This window comes from Oxyura jamaicensis, chromosome 5 (assembly GCF_011077185.1).
Source record: "Oxyura jamaicensis isolate SHBP4307 breed ruddy duck chromosome 5, BPBGC_Ojam_1.0, whole genome shotgun sequence".
NCBI classification, from domain to species: Eukaryota; Metazoa; Chordata; class Aves; order Anseriformes; family Anatidae; genus Oxyura; species Oxyura jamaicensis.
This window is the reverse complement of record NC_048897.1, coordinates 15,660,591-15,681,280: the sequence shown is the minus strand read 5'-3', so window position 1 is coordinate 15,681,280 and position 20,690 is coordinate 15,660,591. Positions and strand designations below refer to the sequence as shown.

At 39.6% G+C, this 20,690-nt stretch overlaps 1 protein-coding gene across 5 annotated transcripts in view; it reads right to left on the bottom strand.

Annotated features, from left to right (window-relative positions):
- The window catches only part of LOC118167476 (neuroendocrine protein 7B2), a 42,882-nt gene that overhangs the window by 13,314 nt on the left and 8,878 nt on the right, over positions 1–20,690 (bottom strand). For 2 of the 5 annotated variants that reach the window (XM_035326868.1, XM_035326870.1), the window contains one exon: positions 17,857–20,395. In XM_035326868.1, coding sequence (XP_035182759.1) covers positions 18,813–20,395 — 1,583 coding nt within the window. In that variant the 3' untranslated portion in view covers positions 17,857–18,812. Of the gene's footprint in view, positions 1–14,417; positions 14,651–14,883; positions 14,909–15,395; positions 15,560–15,629; positions 20,396–20,690 lie in introns of those variants that run through there. The other 3 variants (XM_035326871.1, XM_035326873.1, XM_035326872.1) reach the window with 3 other exon arrangements.

The window sequence follows — 20,690 nt, the reverse complement described above, 5'->3', positions numbered from 1 at the left end:
TAATACTATGTGTACAGCCTTGCATATTATTTATACTTTAATAAATTCAATCATGTGAAGGGATTCAATACACCATATCAAATTTGGTTATATACAGCCAGAAAAAAATTACTTTAAAATCAAACTATTTCCTAAATGCAGATTTGAGTTTCCTGCACTAACAGTGAAAAGTGATTAGGAGTCCATACACTGGACATATACAAGGAATCCTTGTGCACGTACACCTACGTTGGAGTCATTTTGGTACGAAACATCACATTCGCCTACTAGGTCAGTTCTAGATTCAGGCTTTCATACCTGCCCTGCAGGACACAGGGCGGAGGTGTATCCTGCTCCTGGGCTAGAAAAACACAACCAGCGTGCTGCAGCCAGTGAGACTGGGGAAGGGGGGGCAGGCTGTGGCTCTCCTTCCTTCTCCCATGCGCCTCAGCTTGCGGCTCCTCGCCTCTGATAAGCAGGACTTTCCACAACAGTTTTGGGAACAAAGCTCAGGCCAATCTCTCTATATTCTTTTCTACAATTATATATGTGCTCAAGGGCTTTTGTTTTGTTTTGTTTTGGATTGTTTTTTGTGCATACATTACTGGCCAAATGCATCTAAATGCTAAAACCCAGCTGCTTGAGGAGTTTTTAAGTACTTCAAAGAATACAGCATTCTTTTGAATTTTAGACAAATGAAAACTTAGTTTCAAGTATGCTCTTTTGTCCTGCCATAAAGCAAACACCACACATACTGCAACAACAGCTAATGTATATTTGAGTACTGAGATGGTTGTGTGACAGCAGAACAACAGTTTTAAAAACAGTATACAGTAAGGAGTAACAACGTAATGTCCATTGATAGATTCCACTAGCAATGAGAGGAAAAGAAATTTGAGTGATGGAAAAATATGAGTTAAAGACTGAATGCAGATAAAACTGTTTGGGTAAATAGCATGATCACTGCCTTATCAACAAAGTCTTATTTTCATTTTATGTAATTATCATAGCTCCAAAAGATTGAAATAAACTTCTGAAAATGCAAGCTGCTCCAGAAGAATCATTCAAGTACTCCTGTCCTGACTTACAAATAAATACTACCAGCATAAGCTACATCTTTTATGCAGCTAGGCATTGTAAACTAATATAATCCCTCTCAAAAATTGCTAACATAAGGCAGTCTTAAGAAATTTTGTATCCATTTCTACACTTAGAAGTAGTAGTTCTGTCAAGTTGTCCATATTTTGCAAATAAGCAGTTGGAAATTGGCACCATAGTACCAGAAGCAATTTAGTCTTTAAGCATATATATTTCCATTTTATTTGCATGATGGACTAAAATCTAATCAAAATGTCATTTTTCCCCTCAAATACAAATTTCTTACTCTATAATGCAATGTTGAAGGAAAGTTTTACAGATATGTAACAAACATAAACGTAGTCCAATAAAAACTTTGTAGCTGTGTTATATGAGGTTTCCCCTTGTAGCTGACTATGAGACGTGGTACTAAAACCTGAAAATAGTTACACACAGTAAAGTTCATACGTTATTATACGTTAACAGTTTATAGTCAACACAAAGATGATGCTTGAAGGAACTGTATAGATTCACAATAATGCTACGGTGATACATTAAAAATGTATACTATACATTTTTTCTAATGATATTACTCAAATATCTAGTGTACAACATAGAATATTTTTGTACTGAGCTCCTTCACATGAGGATTGATTGCATATATGTACTTTAAAGCATCAGATTATAATTCTGCTGTAAACTAAAGAACCACATAATCAATACATGTTTGAACATCCTGTATACAATGTGGTTCACTATGGGACGATCCATCAGATACAAGCGTATCTACACTTGCATGTGGTGCAGACCTCTTGGCACCAAGGCTTCATCCATAAAGAAAACAGAAGTACTTAGCAGGCTCCAGCATGCTATATATACAGGCAAGTTTAAACTGACTGCCAAGAATTCTTTTGACTGAGTACAAAACAATCTTTTTATATTAATATAAAGGATTGTTTCCTTTCAGTATAAATGTTCAGGATCATTTAAGGGTTTTTCCTTTCTTTCCAAAAGAACTGCATACAATAGCACCTGCTCTGGTGCCACAATTTAGCACACTTGAGTGACTTAATAGTGTTAGCAAAGATCATTCCTTATAAGCTGTGATAAATAGTACATTCAGTCAAGAGTGCAATAATAAAAATGAAATGCTATGAATATACCAAATGTGAGTATTATGTACAGTTATTCACTAACTGCATTAGTTTTGGTATTGTAATGTTATTGATATGAAGCCACATATTAGGATTAAATATATGGCAGCTACCAAGTCAAAATACTGTAATACAAACATACACAGTGCCACGTAAAAAAATAGCACGAAATGGGTCTCTTGAACCTATACCAAACCTTGAGGAAGAGACTGAAGGAAAAAGACAAGAAGACTAAATATTGAGGAACTTTTTGTAATTTCCTATCCAAACATAGCATGAGAGACACCATTGTTATATTGTTTGAAACTGGACTATAAAAACCCAGAGGAACAGTACAGAGAACAGTTCTGTACTGAGAAAGGATGGGCTAGTTGTATGTTTTTCTCATCTCTGCTTGCTTCTTGTATGAACTGGCTTTGTGCTGTACATACTAGCAAAAAAAAAAAAGTAAAACAAAAATAATCAGGTCCCTTTCATGTGCAGGATATCTGTGTAAGCATGTGGTTATTTTACTTCCCTACAGGATATACTAGAAGTTTAGGTCTTTTGGACTGAGGTCTGTATTGTCATAACTAAGCTTTGGATTTCATTTGAAACATATGCATATACGTAGCTATCTTCTGGTACTGGTCATGAACTGTTGTAGAGTGGAAAAGAAGAAATGGATCAATTCCTCCCCACATTCATATAATCCTGGAAAAGTCTTCAATTATCTCACCAACTGCTACTATCATCTCAATTAGAGATACTTGGAATGAATAAAAAATTAAAGTGTACACATTTTAGCTCACTTCTCTGTAGCAGCAATACTGTCTCTGTGGCTGGGAGGACAACAAAACCACTCTGTTCTTAGAAGTGGGAAAAAAAAAATGAAAAGGGAGAAGGGAAAAAGGGAGAAAAAGAAAGACAGAGAGCAACTAGTCTCCTGCCAATATTGAATATATCCACTGATAAAACAGATCTGATGGAAAAGCTGAAGTTCTGGTTGCTGCTACCCATCTGTTAGTGGCACAAAGCACAACTGAAAGACATCTGCTCTCAGAAATGATCCTTCTCATAGAATAAAAACAGCCACCACTGCCCCTTAAAGTCATTTTAATAAGCCCAGTAAGAATTGATTTTAAAAAAATGTAAAATTTTTGTAAAACATTTCAAGACAAAAAATGGGATGTTTCCTTTTTAGTCTGAGTAGAACAGTTTCCTGCTTCATTGTGTAGATAAGGTTACCCCATTAAAAATTCAGAAAAGAGGTGCTTTGGCCAGTCATAGCACAGAAGAACAAAATGGAACAGATTGTGTCAGCTGTGAGTAAATAAGTCCCAAATTAAAGCCCTTTATTATCAGAGTTATGCTTGCTATCCTAGTTTTCATCTTTTTGCTCTTAAATATCATGGAGCATTTAGATTCCTAAAGTGCCCAAGCCCTCCCCAGACACATAGGGGAAGAGTCCTCCCACATGAGAAGTGCACTTCTTTCAGTCCTGAGCTGTACAAACTCCAAGTAAGTGTGAGCTGCAAGGGAAGACTGGTATACCTTATCCCACTTGTGTAAGGTTCCCCAGGGAGCCATTGCCAGCTTGAGATGAAGTGTACCAAGAATCTGTCTGACATGCACCCTTTTTGCCATTTTCCCTCACATGATGACCAGTACAGGAAATGATAGACAAGGAAATGTGATGCTGGAGAGGAATTCTTCATATGGGGAGACTCCTCTGGCAGCTCTTTGCAGCTGCCTTGAATTTCACCAGGCATGCAAAGCAAAGTTAACTGCCTGAAGAACTCTAGCAGACACCATCCCAGGCTGGTCTCCAAGATCTGTATGGTATATTATTTCTCTGCTGTAAGTTAATTCATTAGAGTTAAATAGATGTTTATCAGAGATTTGATACCATCTTTGCTTCTTTTCAAAATGTTTTGTTAATCTAGACTATTAGTTCTTATAACTGGTGAAAATCTTCAACACCTTTTCCGCTGTGTCTTTTCTGATCCAGGAACAGCTTTTTCCTTTTGTTGTGACAGCTCTCCATACCATCCTGCACTTCTGACACTAGTCATCCTGCCCTACCTAGCTTTGCTGTGTCACTGCCACATTCAAAAGTAATGTCTAATTCCTAATCAAAGGCAAGTTAGTCAGTAAGTTTTCTGATACTTCTGTATCTTAAAATGGGACATCAGCCACTAACCTCCTTTTTCACAGAATCACAGAATAGTCTAGGTTGGAAGAGACCTCCAAGATCACCGAGTCCAACCTCTGACTCAACGCTAACAAATCTTCCACTAAACCATATCCCTAAGCTCTTCATCTAAACGTCTTATAAAGACCTCCAGGGATGGTGATGGTTGGTTTTCATTTCATTTGTAATCTGCAAGACTCCCCACAATGTAATCTCATTAATTCAAACTGTCCAAAAAATCATGAATGTTAAAAAAAGAAGAAGAAAAAAAAAAAAGGGCAAGTAACGTGTTTTAATTTTTCTTACCCTTTCTAACATCATTGGAAGTTTTACAGCTTCGATATTTCCCCCCCTGCACTTTCAGCTAGTTTCATCTTAGAGTCCTACTCTTTGTTGCTGAGATCAATCAAGGTCAGGAAATGAGTGGACCAGAAGAAATTAGAAATGATAACATTTCTTTATTCCACAGAAGCTGATAAATAAGAGATCAGGGAAGGAGAAAGTGCACAAGAGAACCAAGAATGGAAAAAAGCAAATCTAGCCAGCTTCCTTAGCCATGTAAGAGCATGCCTGGGGAAACCCAAGAAAACTACAACTGCACATACAAAAGCATCCCAGATTCCAGAGACAGCTTCCTCTCCCCTTAATGGCATAAAGTTTCTTTAAATTGTAAACATTAATTTTCCTTTTCTCTGTAGAGGGACAAATTCCTCTCAATGTCTTTTGTAAAGCTTTAGCACACACATCACACAATTACTGACCTTGTTTTCAATGGATGATTCAGTTTTATCCATATTTTAATTACAAACAGTACAGATATTTAAGATGTGAAACACTTTTATTGTGAAACGGCTGGGACCAAACAACGCCCATGCCTCTCTCACAAAGAATTTATAACAGTAGCTTATATGCCATTATTATTCATTATTCAAATTGCAAACACAATAAAAATATCTAGCAGCTCACTTGCTGACAGAGCACCAAAGCAATCTCTTATGTCTCCTTTTGTTCAGCAGTCCTGTAATGGCTATATTAATTTGCCCTTCAGCCTGAGTAGAAAGCTTTCTCACTCCACCATGTAGATAAACTCAGCCTTTTTACAAAGTGTAACCTATGGCAATTAGCAGCCGTTGCCACATTGACTTCCAGCTACTGTGCCCCTGCAGGGTCAAGGAAAAGCATGTCCAGCAAGCAACATGTGTCTGTTCCTGGCATATAAGGTGTAATCTAATGACCATGTGTGCAGCACATGGCTTTATGAAACCCGACAACAGAAGAAAGCAGATGACCTACGTTATCTCTATAGGTACGGGACACTATTCCCATCCTATAAATGCAGATGTGGCAGCTAAAGATTGGAGCACTTTATTCACTGTCATTGGCACTGGGTCTGTAAGAACTCCAAAAGATCCATCACTACCAGCATACTCACAGCAAAGTGTGCCTCTGGATCCTGTAATGGGAAGCATAGAAGCACCTGATTTACCTAGAATAGGACCATGTTTTCTATCCTCTGCTTCACTGAACTTTATGAAGTTTTCATGCTTGTTTCACATTCATATCCACTTCAATTCTATTTTTCATGCAAATGCCACAAAGTTCCAGCTGGTTCTTCAACAGAAGCATTTCAAAGCTTTGCTTAACCACTGTGAACTCTGATAAGTGCAAACAGCATAGGTTTTCTGATTCCCAGAAATGATCATATCATCAACAGCAGCAGTGTGAGGTTACAGGGTTCCCAAGTCTCTGATCTGGTGAGCTGTACAGCCTCACAGCCACAGATACAGAGGCCTTTCTCTTCACTAATTCCACCAGCACAGCCTGAATCAAGATGCAGGTTTTCCTACACTTGAGTACAAGCACTGACACCCAATGGAGAAAGAAGAGTCAGGTAAGACCAGGCCAAACTGCTCTTCGGTCTGTAATAGGGACCCAGGCTGGATAACCTGCTGCACTCAAGCATTCCAAGGGGAGAAGCTGGTTTCTTTCTCCCTCCTGCTCAGCAGCTGAGAACATTCCTCCTCTCATTCATTCCCAAAGCAGCTGTGAGGGCATTGCTGAAAGCACTCGCAACGGGAAGCACAAAGAGAATAGTTCTGGAAACCTCTAGAGCACGCCAGAGATCCTATCTTCTGCACACTACACCGCAATCAAGAAAAGCAAGAATCTCCTCTTTGTCTAGGCTTTTAAAATATCTTCTCATAGAATCAAATAAATTAAGGAATCTTTTCTTACTGCAAGTTAATTTAAAATCCAGAAGGAAGCAGGGAGAATGCACATGATTGTGAGAACAATTGCAAAAAAAAGGTATAAATCCTAATAAATGCGCCTAAGGACTTATTTTATGCATGTGAAAGACTAGCAGGGAAAAAAAGTCTTAGAAAACATGAGCTCATCATAATTTGGCCAATCTTCACTGGCAGATTTTTAAATACTTCTGGACCATATTTCATTGCTAGATAAAATTTTACATTTTTGTATTAAATTTCTGCATACCATCTGCCAACACTAGAAAACAGTAGTACTGTAAAGCACCAGACAATACAGAAGCTAACATATTCCACCTCCTCCTCAGATTTCTTGCCTCCCTTTTCAGTTAATTTCCTTCTATTAACATGCACGAAAACACATTTTTGAATATAAACATTTGCCTAATCCCATTCTAATTGATTAATTACCTTTAGGTACATGAGAATCTACTTCTAATTCCTGCAGTCCTGCCACCTTTCTTCCCCAGAAGGGCCCCGTGTCAAACTGATTTCTCCTTTGGTAGTAACTTTCAGAGATGGCTTTTTGAATAGCAGCAGAGGTCTGTATCACAGAGCAGCTGATCACAAAGTTAGTAGGAAGTTTCAGGAGCTGGGTTTAATTTATCTTCTTGGTTCTGTACAAGAGTGACACCTGCACCCCCTCCTGTCACCACAAGAAGAGGACTGTGTACGCACATAATTTCAAGAAAAGGTTCAAATCTCATTATTCTTCTGTTTATGGATATATAGGTATCAACTATTTAATGTACAATTTCAGATGAAGAAAACCCGCTATAAAGCACCACTGTAATTTGGCTCCTCAGTTTTAAATGCAGGAATTACCATCTTAAATTGCTTCTCTTAGGACATGCACCACCTCCCGATACTCTATTTCTGTCTGTGTCTGACATTATAATTCTGGAATAAAACGCAAAGAAAATGTTAAGTATTTTTAATAAGATCTGTACAAATCCAGATGTCTACCATATTTATATATAAAAAGTACAGCTTTACCATTTTCAGTTTATGTTGCAAATCCAAGATGCGCATATTAAATTTTGAAATAATATTTGTTAGGTTTTTTCATTAATTTGAAAACCAAACCAAAACCAACCCTGAAAGCAGAGACTACAGACTAGTGGAGTGATGTTGGGGTTTGATTTTCTTTGTTAAATGTCAGGCCCATAACACAGTGTTTGATTAAAGTCATGTGTGCTTCAGCAAAAGCAGTCCCACTGTGAATGTAACTGTATGTTTTAACTGCAGCAGGACTTTCTCTATAGAACAGATACAATAATCCAAACCCCAAACCATTGTGTGGTCTCTGTGCACCAAATTGACACCACAAAGTGGCCCCGAAGCAGCAAAATTGGCTGTGGGAGGTCTGCCCCAGCCCAGCGGCACAGTGCCAGCCCAGCGACTCCTGCACTGCTACCCCCAGATGCTGGCATAGGGGATGTAAACGAGAGCAGAGGGGATGCTGCCACACCATCGCCACGTTTGCTGGCCCTCAGATGTTCTGTTCCCCTGCCTCTGTCAGTGGATATTGCTTCCAGTCACCCAAAGACATGAAAATGTGCTGGGGTGCAGGCATAGCACACAGTAGCCCAACAGCAAATGAGTGCAGGAGTCAGTCATTCTGGCTTAGTTTCACTAGGTTCATTCACAAGCAACAAGGGGATTGAACTGGCTTTGTGGGAAGCAAGTAGCAGCCCTGTAGGTGTGTTACAGGGCAGACAGCAAGGCAATCCGGCACCGCCCGTCTTTTTCGGAAAATGTAATGTGTGAACATTCTGCATGTTTTTTCATAACGTACATTTTATGCACGGTACGTTTGTATGTAGTCTGTGCTGATAAGTCATTAGTTCTTAGTAAAGATATGAACAAAATTTTCCAGGCTCCTTGAGTTTTATCATCTCAGTCAGGCAAAAATGAACTACCTTTTTATTTTTATATTTTTCTAAAATGAGAAACAAGTATATTTTTCCTTTCAAAATAATTAAATGAAACCCAGCCTTTCCTCAGCAGATATAAGAAATCTCTCTGCAGGAGGGTAAAAGGCCTCGCTTGTTCTCGAAGAGACACTGTATTTTTTTTATTCCTACAAAAGATCAGGATTAAAGAGACATTGAGTGTTTTCATTGAGGTTGACAGCATTAGGACTCTTCTGCAGACTGAAACCTTTAGCCTCTCAGCTGTCACGCCAGCACCTCTGACAACTATAATTTTGTTTGGAGGGTTTTTAAGAAATAAAAACAAAACAGCCAAACCAAGCCAAAGCCAACAACAAAAAATCAACTGAGAAGCTTTCTGTCATGTTGAATTGTACAAGAGGAAATGAAAATGTAAGCAGACAATATTTGCGAAAGTAGAAGACTTCTCTTTTACCACCCCGAAGCGCTCTGACCTGCCCGCGCTGGGCTACTGGTGCCCCCCTGTGTCTGCGGGAGATGTTGCTGATCTGGGCGCTGGAACCACGCATGGATTCACCTCTCCATCCCTTCTGCCCCTCAAAAACACTAAATATTGACAAAAATTATAAAATATGAAAAGAAAGGAAGAAAAAAGTCACGTGTTCTCCTACATTTTGAACTCTCTGACAGGCAGAAAAAAAATAAATGATGAAGGTATATATTTTATTCTTTTGTGCTCTCTTAACATAGGTGCAGCCCCATTATTCTCAGTAGGAAACCTGAATATATCATAATGGTGCTTGTGCAGTAATAAACCAAAACAGTAACTACAGAAACACAGATACTCATTAAAAAAAAAAAAAAAAAAAAAAAAAAAAAAAACATATTTTGTTTTTATGTATTTTTTCCTCCTCCCTGCAACACTGTTAAGCCACTTAAATGTATCTTTTTATAATTCACATTTTTGTGACATATTTATCCTCCAAACTGCTTCCTCTCAGCTCAGGGAGCTCCAGCAGAAGATGAGGACCGACGCTGCCTTGGCAGCCAGTAGTGCCCCTGGGAGGGGAAAGCCACCGCTTGCTCCCATTGTCCTCAGGACCTTCAGTCTCCTTTGGTGACAGGTAACTGGAGTACACAGAGAGTTTAATCTGGCAAGAAACTGTTATCAGGCATCTGCTAGACTTTACTCCTATTTTAGCAGATTCACCTGAGATAGCAGGTAAATGGGCAAACACAAAGGAAGGAGAAGAAAGTAGACTCCAGTATTTCCAGATTTAAACATAAAAAGCAGTAACTTCATCTTTTAAATGACAATTTGTACATACATGTATGGTTTTTTTTTGTTTTTGTTTTCCCATCAAGAAGAAAATTACCTGATCACTCAGAAAAGAGAGAATGCTGATAAATGTGTTTTCTGAAACCTGTACATCTTCTAGTTGTCATTGGTACATAGCAAGCTTGTGACTTCACTAACTACTGCCAAGTCAGCCCTAAACTTTATTTTGGGGGGAGAGATAGGGAGGAAGGGAAAGACCATATATAGTTCCTTTAGACGTATCCAACCTGCTATTTAGTATTTTAAAGTCAAAATATGATGATTAACACTGGAAAAAATGTAGATAACGCAGTTGGAAAATTGGCATAATTAGGAAATCTGTTTATGAACTAGCAGCAATAGTATTTTTATGTATAAAATTAAGATCTTATTCAGCTGGAAAAGGTTATTATGATAATCACTCAGAAGATTGCAAACATTTCATTATAAGGCAGCTAGCATAAACTTGTCTATATTATGGCAGCTTAAATATTTTTTCAGATTCCAAAGCTACACAACTTATTTTTTCCCTGACAGCACCTCATTTGCAAAAGTATACATGTAAATGGTGAAACCTTGGCCTTTTGAAAATCTTTTGTAATCCTGGCTTTATTGAAGCTGATGGCAGCCACACTTATCAACACAACTGCAGGTCTACACTACAGCTGGTGGGGCAATGCCTGACAAAACATTTTGTTATGAAAAACATGCTCCAAACAGTTTTCTGTAGGAACATAATAAATTTATTAAATTGTTAAACTGTGACTTTTTTTTTTTTTAATTATTATTCTGAGGTGCAAGACATGATCGAGATGAGAAACATTTGCATTCCAGAATGGTCCATGGGTTGGTGGTGATAACGCTGGCATGGGATGAAGCACGCTTTAGCTGCCCACATTGGTCAAGGTAAACTATGGAGTGAAAAATGGACAGACATCAACACTCCTGGCAGCTCAGAATTTCTGACAAATAATGAGTTTCATATGCATTTCTACTCTTCCCAACTTATGGGTAAAAAGTCTCAACAAAGAGAGCACCTCATGAGAGTAGGTGGTGAACTTTGGTACTGATGACATTTAGCACGAAACTCCTCTTTTGCTGTGATATATTCCAGTCCCAGCCTCCCCACTTGATCTGAAGACAAAACCTCCAATTGACCTTTGTATTTGAGTTTGTAGTACTTCTGCTCTTATCCTTCTGCCCTTCCTTCCCCCTTAGCTTTCTCTTCTATTATATTGTAGATTTTTAAAAGCACTTTCATGCATACACAATTACTGGCCAGTGATAATTGTGTAGCTACAGTGGGGAAAGCCCACATGCGAATCCCTAAGAATATGAGCTGATGTCATCTAAAAACATGTGCAGTTATTTTTTTCTGTAGCTCAAGCCTAATTTGTTTACTGTTTATACATGTGCCACTGGGAATATTAATCACAAATCCTCTCTCTGCCAATCCACAGACAAGATATCAGCCAACACCTGTGCTCAGGCTTTTTGGCTTAAACATCACATCCCATGCTACTGCTTCTTGTGCTACTGCTCAGTTCAAGTCCTTGTATGTTGGCCGAGAGGCATCTGATGAACAAGTGAGCCCTAAGAGCTCAGCACTGTCAGAAACCTTATTCCATGAAGTCCTGTTCAGCAGAACGGAGACTGGAGTGGCTTTCTCTGAGGAAATTCTGCTTCTAAATCATGTGATGGAATTTTGCCTGATATTTGTTTAAGACCTCAAAAAAAAAATTAAAAAAAAAAAAAGTAAAAATAAAAATAAAATAAAAAATCCACCCCACACCAATCCAAAAAAGCCAGATCAGAAAGGTCACAATATTATTACTGCACTGATCATTACACTTCCTCTGCCTGTAATGGGGCAACGGCTCATGGGAGCCCTCCTGTCCTCATTCCTCACCAAGGGACAAGGCCCTTGCTTTAATCCATTTCCTACTTTGTTTTGGTTAGAAAACGCTGGCTGAAGGGAGCAGCTCAGAGGTCAGGAATGTCAGTCTCCTGGCAATAACAAATTAGTGGGCAGACAGTGGGGAAAGCAGCCACAACTGCAGCTTTTCAGACAGATACCGTATGTGGAAGTATTACACATCTCTTGCAAAACTAGGCTATTTTGTATGTGGCTTACCATACCACTTTAGCAGTTCTGTTTCAAAAGTAGACACCTAATGGAAAGGAAAACCCACCATGTAGTTTTTGCTGCAGTTATGCAAAAATAAATATACAAAAGGATAAAATAAGAGCGTTGTTAATTCTGAAGTGTTTCGTAATGTAATATTGAAAATCACTGGTAGGGAATGAAATGCTGGCTTTGTTGGATTAGCTATCCTGTCATGCATGGTCTACATTTAAAAAGAATCACAGTGAAAATTTAGTGAGCTCTATGTACTTTTTAAAAAGGCAGAATAAGAAAATGTTATGTTTGATGCCATAAGATCATGTTAATTGGAACCAATACTTTCGTGTTTTTTCAACTGTTTCTTTTTTTTCTTAAGCTGAAGTTTCTAATCAGCTGTTTCATCAGATATCTATATAACTGTGTATAAATAGATACATATCACCACAAGAAACCAAAGAAAGAGCAAGAGATTACTATCTGAAAAGCTTACCACAGAAGAGTTTATGAAATGTTTGACATGAAGGCTGGATTTGCAAGTCTGTTTCTATACAGATTGCTATCAGTCATCTCTGCTTTTGCAAAGATTTCTCAATAGGCTGTTAAACATCTACAACTGAATCTCTTTTTTGAAAGTCTTTCTCATCTCATCAAAAGTAGAATGTTAAATATGATAAATCGGATTGGTTGCCTTTCGGTTTTACTGTTATACATACAGAAAATGAGTATTTTTATTAAAAGCAAAAAAAGGAAGAAAAAAAAATAAAAAAAGGTTGTACAACCTGCTTTTTGTGGAAGATTGCGTGGGTGACTAATCTTGTTATAGTTTCACAAGTACTGAAAAAGTTTTAATACTTAAGAGAAGAGAGTCCTAATCTGTATTTGCTAACACTGTAATTAAAGAGTAATGGCAAACAGCTGAAATGAAAGATTTAGCTTAGGTCTATATTTCCTTTTTATAACAGGCTCAAACATAATTTAACTGCTTTTAAAAAAATAACTACATATATGTATACACACATATACACACAAAACCTCAGGGGTCAGAGATTTGCTATTTCTTATACTTCTAGGGTTAAAAAAAAAATAATAATAATAATAATAATAAAAAAGTCTGGGGAAAAGAGGACGATGGAGAAGAGTAAAATTACCAGAAAATTACCAAAACTACCAGTCTGCCCCAGTTTCTCTACATACAAACATTGATAAAGGAGGAGAGGAGGGAAGGGTACGGGCCAAATTTTACTCTCTAAGCCTACCCTCTCTCTCACACATATGTTTGCAGAAAATCAGATGATTAAAGTTTCTTTAGGAAATATATAAATTTAGGTCTGCAATTATCTGGTAGGGGTGCATATTCAGTTTTAGTCCTCTTCTTCATCTTCATTAGGGTAATTTTATGTCTTTGGCTGGGACATTCTTGAGATCCAAATGTGAAGAAAACAAGGGACACAGACTTGCTGTGAACTTTTAAGCAATTTGCTACGCTATGTCAAACTGGCTTAATGGCGAGACAGAGAAGGGCTGAGGTTTTCTGCTCTATGCCTGCACATTAACCATAATATTCCGAGTTGCATACCTTCAACCTTTCGCTGTAATCCCCAAATGAAGGCCAGTTTATTACAATACAAAAAGTAATGCATTTTGCAACATTATCCTAATACCCTAACATTTGAGCCAGATATTTCAGATGGTTTGCATAGTTATAAGAAATTGATTCCAAGGAAACTTTACTTCCACTGAAACCAGAAATATTGGCCAAAAAATGAACCTGAGTCCTTCGTATTTACCAGAGCTGCACAGTATGATGTGCTACTGCTGGATGCAAGGAGAAGAGAAACTGTCTTTTTCACTCCTGCAGCTAGAGCCTGGGGATCCACGTCACCCACAGCTCCATGCACTACATCACTGGTCCTTTCCCCAAGGCAGAACAGACTTCTGGGCAACATAGGAACTCATCAACCCCCATGAGGTTTCTTCATTTATCTTGTAAGACAAGATAAATGTTGGGTCTCTTGTGATCCACAAATGTTTCCAAAAATCTGTGAGATTTGGGTTCTACGGTTCACATTTATTTAATGTGAAATATATATGGGATATATTTATACACAACACTGGGGGAGCGTTTTATAAATCATTGTTTTGAGGTACTAGAGGCCAGATACTATTAAGACAACATATTTTTTTTCTACAAAGCCTGTAGGTAAAAAAACTAACCAAACAACAACAACAAAATACTACTGCTTCTGCCAAAACCATCACTTTAAGGAAAAGTAAAAGATTGATGATGGTTGTACAACAACAGGGTGAAGAAGCCTGTGATTTTAAGTTCAGGATGTTCTGCATGTACACGTATGCAAGACAATAATTATTACCAAAGGATACAAAAGTAAATCAATAAATCACCATGACTCAAAGCAGAAATTTGCTACCTTCAATGCTCTGTGGACCAACTAGGTTCATAGCCTGGTGTGCTGGATATTCCACGCGGGGTCTGGCGATGCCCAGCTGCTCCATGACCCCATGGAGGAGCCTCTGAATGTCTGCTTCAGAAACCCTGTCCGGGGTCCTGGGGCTGTGGCTGAAAGCCGAAGCCCATCCAAATGCCAGCAGGAACATCATGTTACAAAGCATGGCGGGTGTCATTCTGGTAGCCACTTGTAGCCTGTGACAAAGAAAAGAATTTGATTATGAATAGTAATGGAAAGCAAGTCTAGCATGTGTGCTGGAAACACCTCTTCTGATCCCACCATTGCACATCACGGCTCACTACCACAGCCTACAGGTTCCACTGAAAATCTGTGGGGGCCAGAGGGGAGAGGGCCTTTCCTTCTAAAAGAAAAGAGTGAATTGCCAAGATCAGTTTCCTAATTCGCCTCTCCCTGTACCGTTCGTTACCCAGCCACCGCAGACAAGATGGATCCGCGGCTTCGTGTACCGAGCGTCCCCCTCCCCGCCCCCGTACGCTTGTTATGCTGCTGTGCAGAGCCCTGGGCTCGGCTCAAAGCCTTCTCCAGATGGGAGCCGTGTCTCCTCGCGCTGCCCCTAAGCGAAGCGCTAGGGCCAGACGAACAGCCTGCACCCTGCTTTTATCGCTGCCTCCATGCGAAGGAGCTCCATGTCTCACTCGCATCACCTGGAGCGAAGAGGTTTCACTCGTCTCCCTCGAAAACCTTTCACCAAGCGGCTGCAGTGGGTAGCTTAGAGAGGCACAAAACCCGAACAACAACAGAAACAACAAAATCAGCACCACCACAAAAACCCCGCTATTGTCTCGGGCTGATTGTAATGGTAGCGTTTTGTTCTGAGCGCTCCTCTCCCAGCGCGGTTAAGACGCGCATCTCCCCATCCCTGGGCAAACGGAGCCCCTCATCCTCCTCCTCCTCCTCCCTGCAGCCAGCACAAGGCACCTTAAAATGACTTTGAGGAAAAAATGGCCGAAAAAAAGCCACGCCGGGACTATTCCGCTTCGCGCCTGTACGCGGCTCCAGCGCAGCGCTCCGCACCTCCAGGCTCGGGCAGCCGCCGGGGGGTCCTGCTCGCGGCCCCCCACCTTTTCCCAGCCCGGGCAGGGACGGCAGCTGCCGGCAGGCCGCCAGCCGTGCAGAACCGAGCCGAGTCGAGCCGAGCCGAGCCGCACTCACCTCCCTCCCGATCCCGGCGCGGCTCCGCGGCCGCGCATCCTCCGTGCGCAGCCCCGGCCCCCGCCCTCCTCCCGGCACCTGGCGCTGGGTGGGAGCACAAAAAACGGCACGAAGCTCAGATGGGGATGCCGTATGGAAGATCTCCACTATCGGCTAAAAATAAGCTGGAAGCTACTGGTGGATCGACCGTGCTGGAGAGAAGTGAAATGGCTTATCGCCAGCGCTGTGCCCGGCTTCCCGCTGAGATTTCCCTTCCCTGGATAAAAGGATCCGCAGCTCAGCGCCGGGCTGGCAGCACCACGGAACCGCAAGGCAACAGCACAGCAAAGTGCTCCGGGCACAGGGCTCCAGGTTAAGCACATTGCAAACACCATCTCCAGCGGAGCTTAACAACAACAGCAACAAGACAATAAAAGAATCTTGCTAAATGAGGTCTGTCATTTTACAGCACTTAGCAAAACAATCATTTCTGAAGGCTATTTTAAGGAATAGCTGCTGGTGATGTGAATTTGACACGCTCCATTTCAGGAGGAGCGATACCTACAGAAAACCTTCGAAAACACAGCAGATGTAGGAGCTACCTTCAGACACGGATGGCTCACCTTTGCTTGGCCTTAGCAAATTTTTACATTTCAGTAACTTGCAGGATTAAGCAGCATGTTGACAAAAATGATCATGCATGTCTAAAAACACAGCTTATCACTATCAAGTGATAGGGGATAGCATCAAGGTGACAACCTTCCCTAGTGTTTAAGGGGTGGTATCAGCCCCCCACCAAAACATCTCTCTCCTGTACTTTTAAGTCTACTAATTGAAGGCCAGCTTGCAGAGAAGATTAAAAACAGTTTGCAGCATTTCTTTTTTCTTTCCTTTTAATTCCCAGTAATGCCTCACTTACTTTAAAGCCTCATAGTTGCCTTAGTCCAGTCTTCTAGAAGTGAGCCTACTTTCTGGCTTGCTTAGGGTCTCAAAATCATTAGTGAAGTCCTTTAATTGCTGCCAAGTTAGCAATACTCACGTCCCCAGCACCCCCACAACAGCTTGAAGTACCAATGGAAGAAAACAGCTGGGAATTTGGATTTTAATATCCCACGTCTCAGATGACTAAACCTAGAAACCTAAGGCTTCTGAAGTACAAGTTAAAAGAAATGTCAAGATTCTGATCAGCTGCAAAGGTCTGTTGTACCTTGGCATTACACAAGAAAAACATCTTTCATATTTAAGACCATAGGGACATTTAACAGAGAATGCATTGATTAACGGCAGCAACATATATTCACAAACCCAAAGTGAATATTATACTCCTTGCATGATGGCTTCAAACGGACAGCATGCAGAATAATTCCAACTGTGGATCTCTGATCTGCAAAGGTCCACCCCACATAAGGGACACTCCATCCACAACAGTCAAAGCCACATGAGTACCGAATATTTTGAATACTAATTGTCAGAAAAGCCTCAGCCTTTCAAACACCAATTGGCATGGCAGCTTACTATTATGGAAGTGGTCAGAACTCATTTCATTCCTCATGTCATTACTTCTACCTCCTTCTATCCTATCTCCACCGCATACCTCTTCTCCCTTTCACCAGCTGTGACAGTTGGCAGCTACTTTCCTAGGACTTCTCAGCTGAAATGATAAAAAAGGTGGTGCTCTGATGGCTACATTCAGTCTGATGTCAATGCCAATTAAAGACAGAGAGTAGGGGCACAGCTGAGAACAGGGAAAAGTAGCTTCCTCCCTGGATGATGGTGAGCTGTGACACAGGCACTCAACTTCATGAAATTCACCCCTTCAATACTTAACAGTAACACCAAAACATCTTGTTAGGACTCTGTATAATGGCTGTTTACCTCATCCTGTTTTCCCAATGTTAGATCGTAACAACACTGTAGCAACAGTAAGGCAGCTCATTTGGGCCCCAAGAGGTTTCCATGAGAGCTGAACCAAGCCAGTCTGTGAAATCAGTGGGTATGTGAGAAAGGGGCAGGGAAACAGACATCAATGAGTCCTTTCATTATCACTTTAAAAGCCTACTCTTGCTAGGTTATTTTATATCATGTATTTTACTGGTAATGAGAATCACCAATATGTATCTCCTGATGAACAACCAGGAGAGCCACAAGTCATTTGACTTGAGCACTTTCAGACTTACTCATTGAATCCCACAGTCTATATGACAACGTAAGTTATATTTCTAAGTCGCTATTGAAGAATGGGCTCAGAGAAGGGACAAAAAACCATGGTTTTATTAAAACCAAAAGTATCCAGTGCTTTCAGCTCTTGTATTTTGCCAATAAAGAATTTGCACATACAGAAAGCTAACAGTTTAAGTGTTTACTCTTAAATAATTTTACAACCGATGACAGACAAACAGTTCTCATTCCGAAAGATGTAAACATTTGCTTGTGCAAATCAACTTTTAACAGACTATGGCTTCTTACATTCATCTCCCTTGCAACATAATCAACATCTAAGCTCTGCTTCTGCACCATCTAGTTCACACTATCATACAGCTCTAAAAATAAGTTAAGACTATATTTTTGTACTAAAACATTTCACTGCTCACAACTGAAGATACATAGTACGTATTGCAAAACACATCACCTGATGAAATATTAAGACTTTCATTGCTTGAATTTGCTTGCACATTTTTCAGTATTTGTACACGTCAAAATATGGTTCATTTACTTAACAAGGAAACTGCTCCCACTTTACTCCAACAGTAATTAAAAATGTCTCAAAAGAAGTAGAGCTGGTGTAAGGTCCAACTTAAATATCAGAGTAGCGCTACAATACACATGAAACTATAAAGTAAAGAAAACAAATGTACCAAGATTCATCATCAAGTCTTCTCTTCACATCTGTTCAGTTTAAATGTCTGAGATTTTTTTGTAAACTGGTATTTAGTCTAAACGCCACAGAAATTGTTTTGGGACATGCAGCACGCTTTTAGAAGCTGAGGTAATCAAGTATGAGCTTTAACGCAAACATACGTAAAAACAGACTTAAAAAAAACAAATCCATTTGGGTGAACTTGCAGTTACAAAAAAGCCTAAGTAAAAAAAAAATCAACATAAAACCAAAATTGTTATTTGTACAAGCCTATAACTTGTAAATCAGAAAACAAAAATTTAGCTTTTCCAAGTTACAATAAGCCCATTTAGCAACCATATTAAATCTTATAAGTCTACTGGTTTTGCAGTTGGTAGCAGTTTCACTTTAGATATTGGATTCTTTGGAGAGCCTCTGTAACGAATTTTTTCTTTTCCTGGAGCACTTCTTGCAACAGTAGTTTTTTCTGGAGCAAAACCTGGAATATTTACATCTGCATTAGCTTTTAAACTAGATTTCACGGTTTCATGATTGGTTAGATCTTCCAGAACAGACTTCAATGGAAGAACAGTCACTTTCTGTTCGTAGATTCCAGTATTTCTAAAGGAAACATCAGGCTTATCTGATGGATTTAGACATCTATGACATGATTTGGATGTTAAGTCAAGCTGACTATGAGATGTAGAAGCTTGGTCACGTGTACTTTCACTCCTGAGTGAAAAAGCTGTGGAATTCTTAGAGGGCTTTTCTGCACAGGAGAAGAGTGCAGAATCACAGCTCAAAGATTTAACAAGTGGTGAACCAACGTCATTACCTCTAACCATCTGAGAGCTTACAGATCTTCTGTTAGCCTCCAATAAGGAATTAATTCTTCTCACAGACTGTCGAACAGGAGTACGCTGGAATTTAAGAGGTGGTTTAGTTTTGCTTGCAGAACTTGGATCATTTAAGGAAAGCTTGTTGAACCACTGTATGTGTTCTGAAACCTTTCCATGGTCAGAAACAGATGATGTTTTAGTTGAAGTTTTATCAGAGTTTTCAGCTTGCGAGTCTTGGTTGCCTACTTCATTTCCTGATCTAGGCAACTGCAAAGCAGGAAGCTCTCCTAACCCAGAAAGTTTAGCAGTATTTTCTTCTAAATTACAGCATTTTAATATACAGTTTTCAGGTGTTTGTGAACGTGTTAACTCTACTTCCTCTTTTCTTCCAAAGGAATCTAATATGTTTATGCCATCTTTTGCTGGACTGTTCTGAACAGTTAATTCATCTTCCCTGGCCTGTACTTGTGGCACAAGAAGTTGTTCTATTGCATTTTTTACATCTGTTTTTTGGACCTGAAGTTCAACCTCAATAGAAGTTTTGAAGCTTCTTTTCTCCAGAATTTTACTTGCATCTTTGTTTGATTGTTGTTTATCAATAGCAAAAGATTGATTCTGTTGGTGGAACAGCTCTCTGGGGTCTGCAGTTGCTAGACTTCCAGGAAGTTCAGCTGCCAACTCTTTCTCTGGACCTAGCCCTGTGAGACACAGAGTTTCATGTAATGTTTCACCTGGTACATTTGAGAAAGACGACTTTGTATCAGTGATCAGACTGTGAAGATTACTTCCAGATTCAGAGAAGGCTTGTTTAATTTTCAGTAATGTTTCAGAAGTCAAGTTACTTTCTTCTTCACAGAGTTTTAACCTGTTGTCTTGTTTGTGTGCAGCTGTGGGTCTGTGTTCATCTGGAACAACTGATGGTTTTCCAAATATGAAAGCAGATTCTGAAGAACTGTCTCCTGTTTCAGCACATCCTGGCAAAATTCCCTCATTGCTGCCGATCTCCTGAGAATCTGTAACAGTAGGACTATTCCATGACATTCTGTAAACTACTTTATCATTGCATTTTGGAGTTAACAAGTTTTCTTCTGACTTGCTCACATTCTTTGAACCTTAAAAATAAATATCACAGGTGTTTATGAATAAGGTCTTACAATTTAAAATGACCAGTATAGGCAAAATTCTTGCATAAAAATAAAGAAATGCTACCAAAACAGCACTGAATTTAAAGGTATAATTATATCCTGAAGTTTCAGGTGTGGAAAAAAAGGTCATAAAGCCACATCTCATCATGCTTAACTAGCAGAAGACTAACATACATTTAAAACATAGTAAATTTGTTCTAAACCATTTTTCCCCAAGGAGACACTAACATTCAATGAGCTTTTACCCTACTAGCTAGAAACA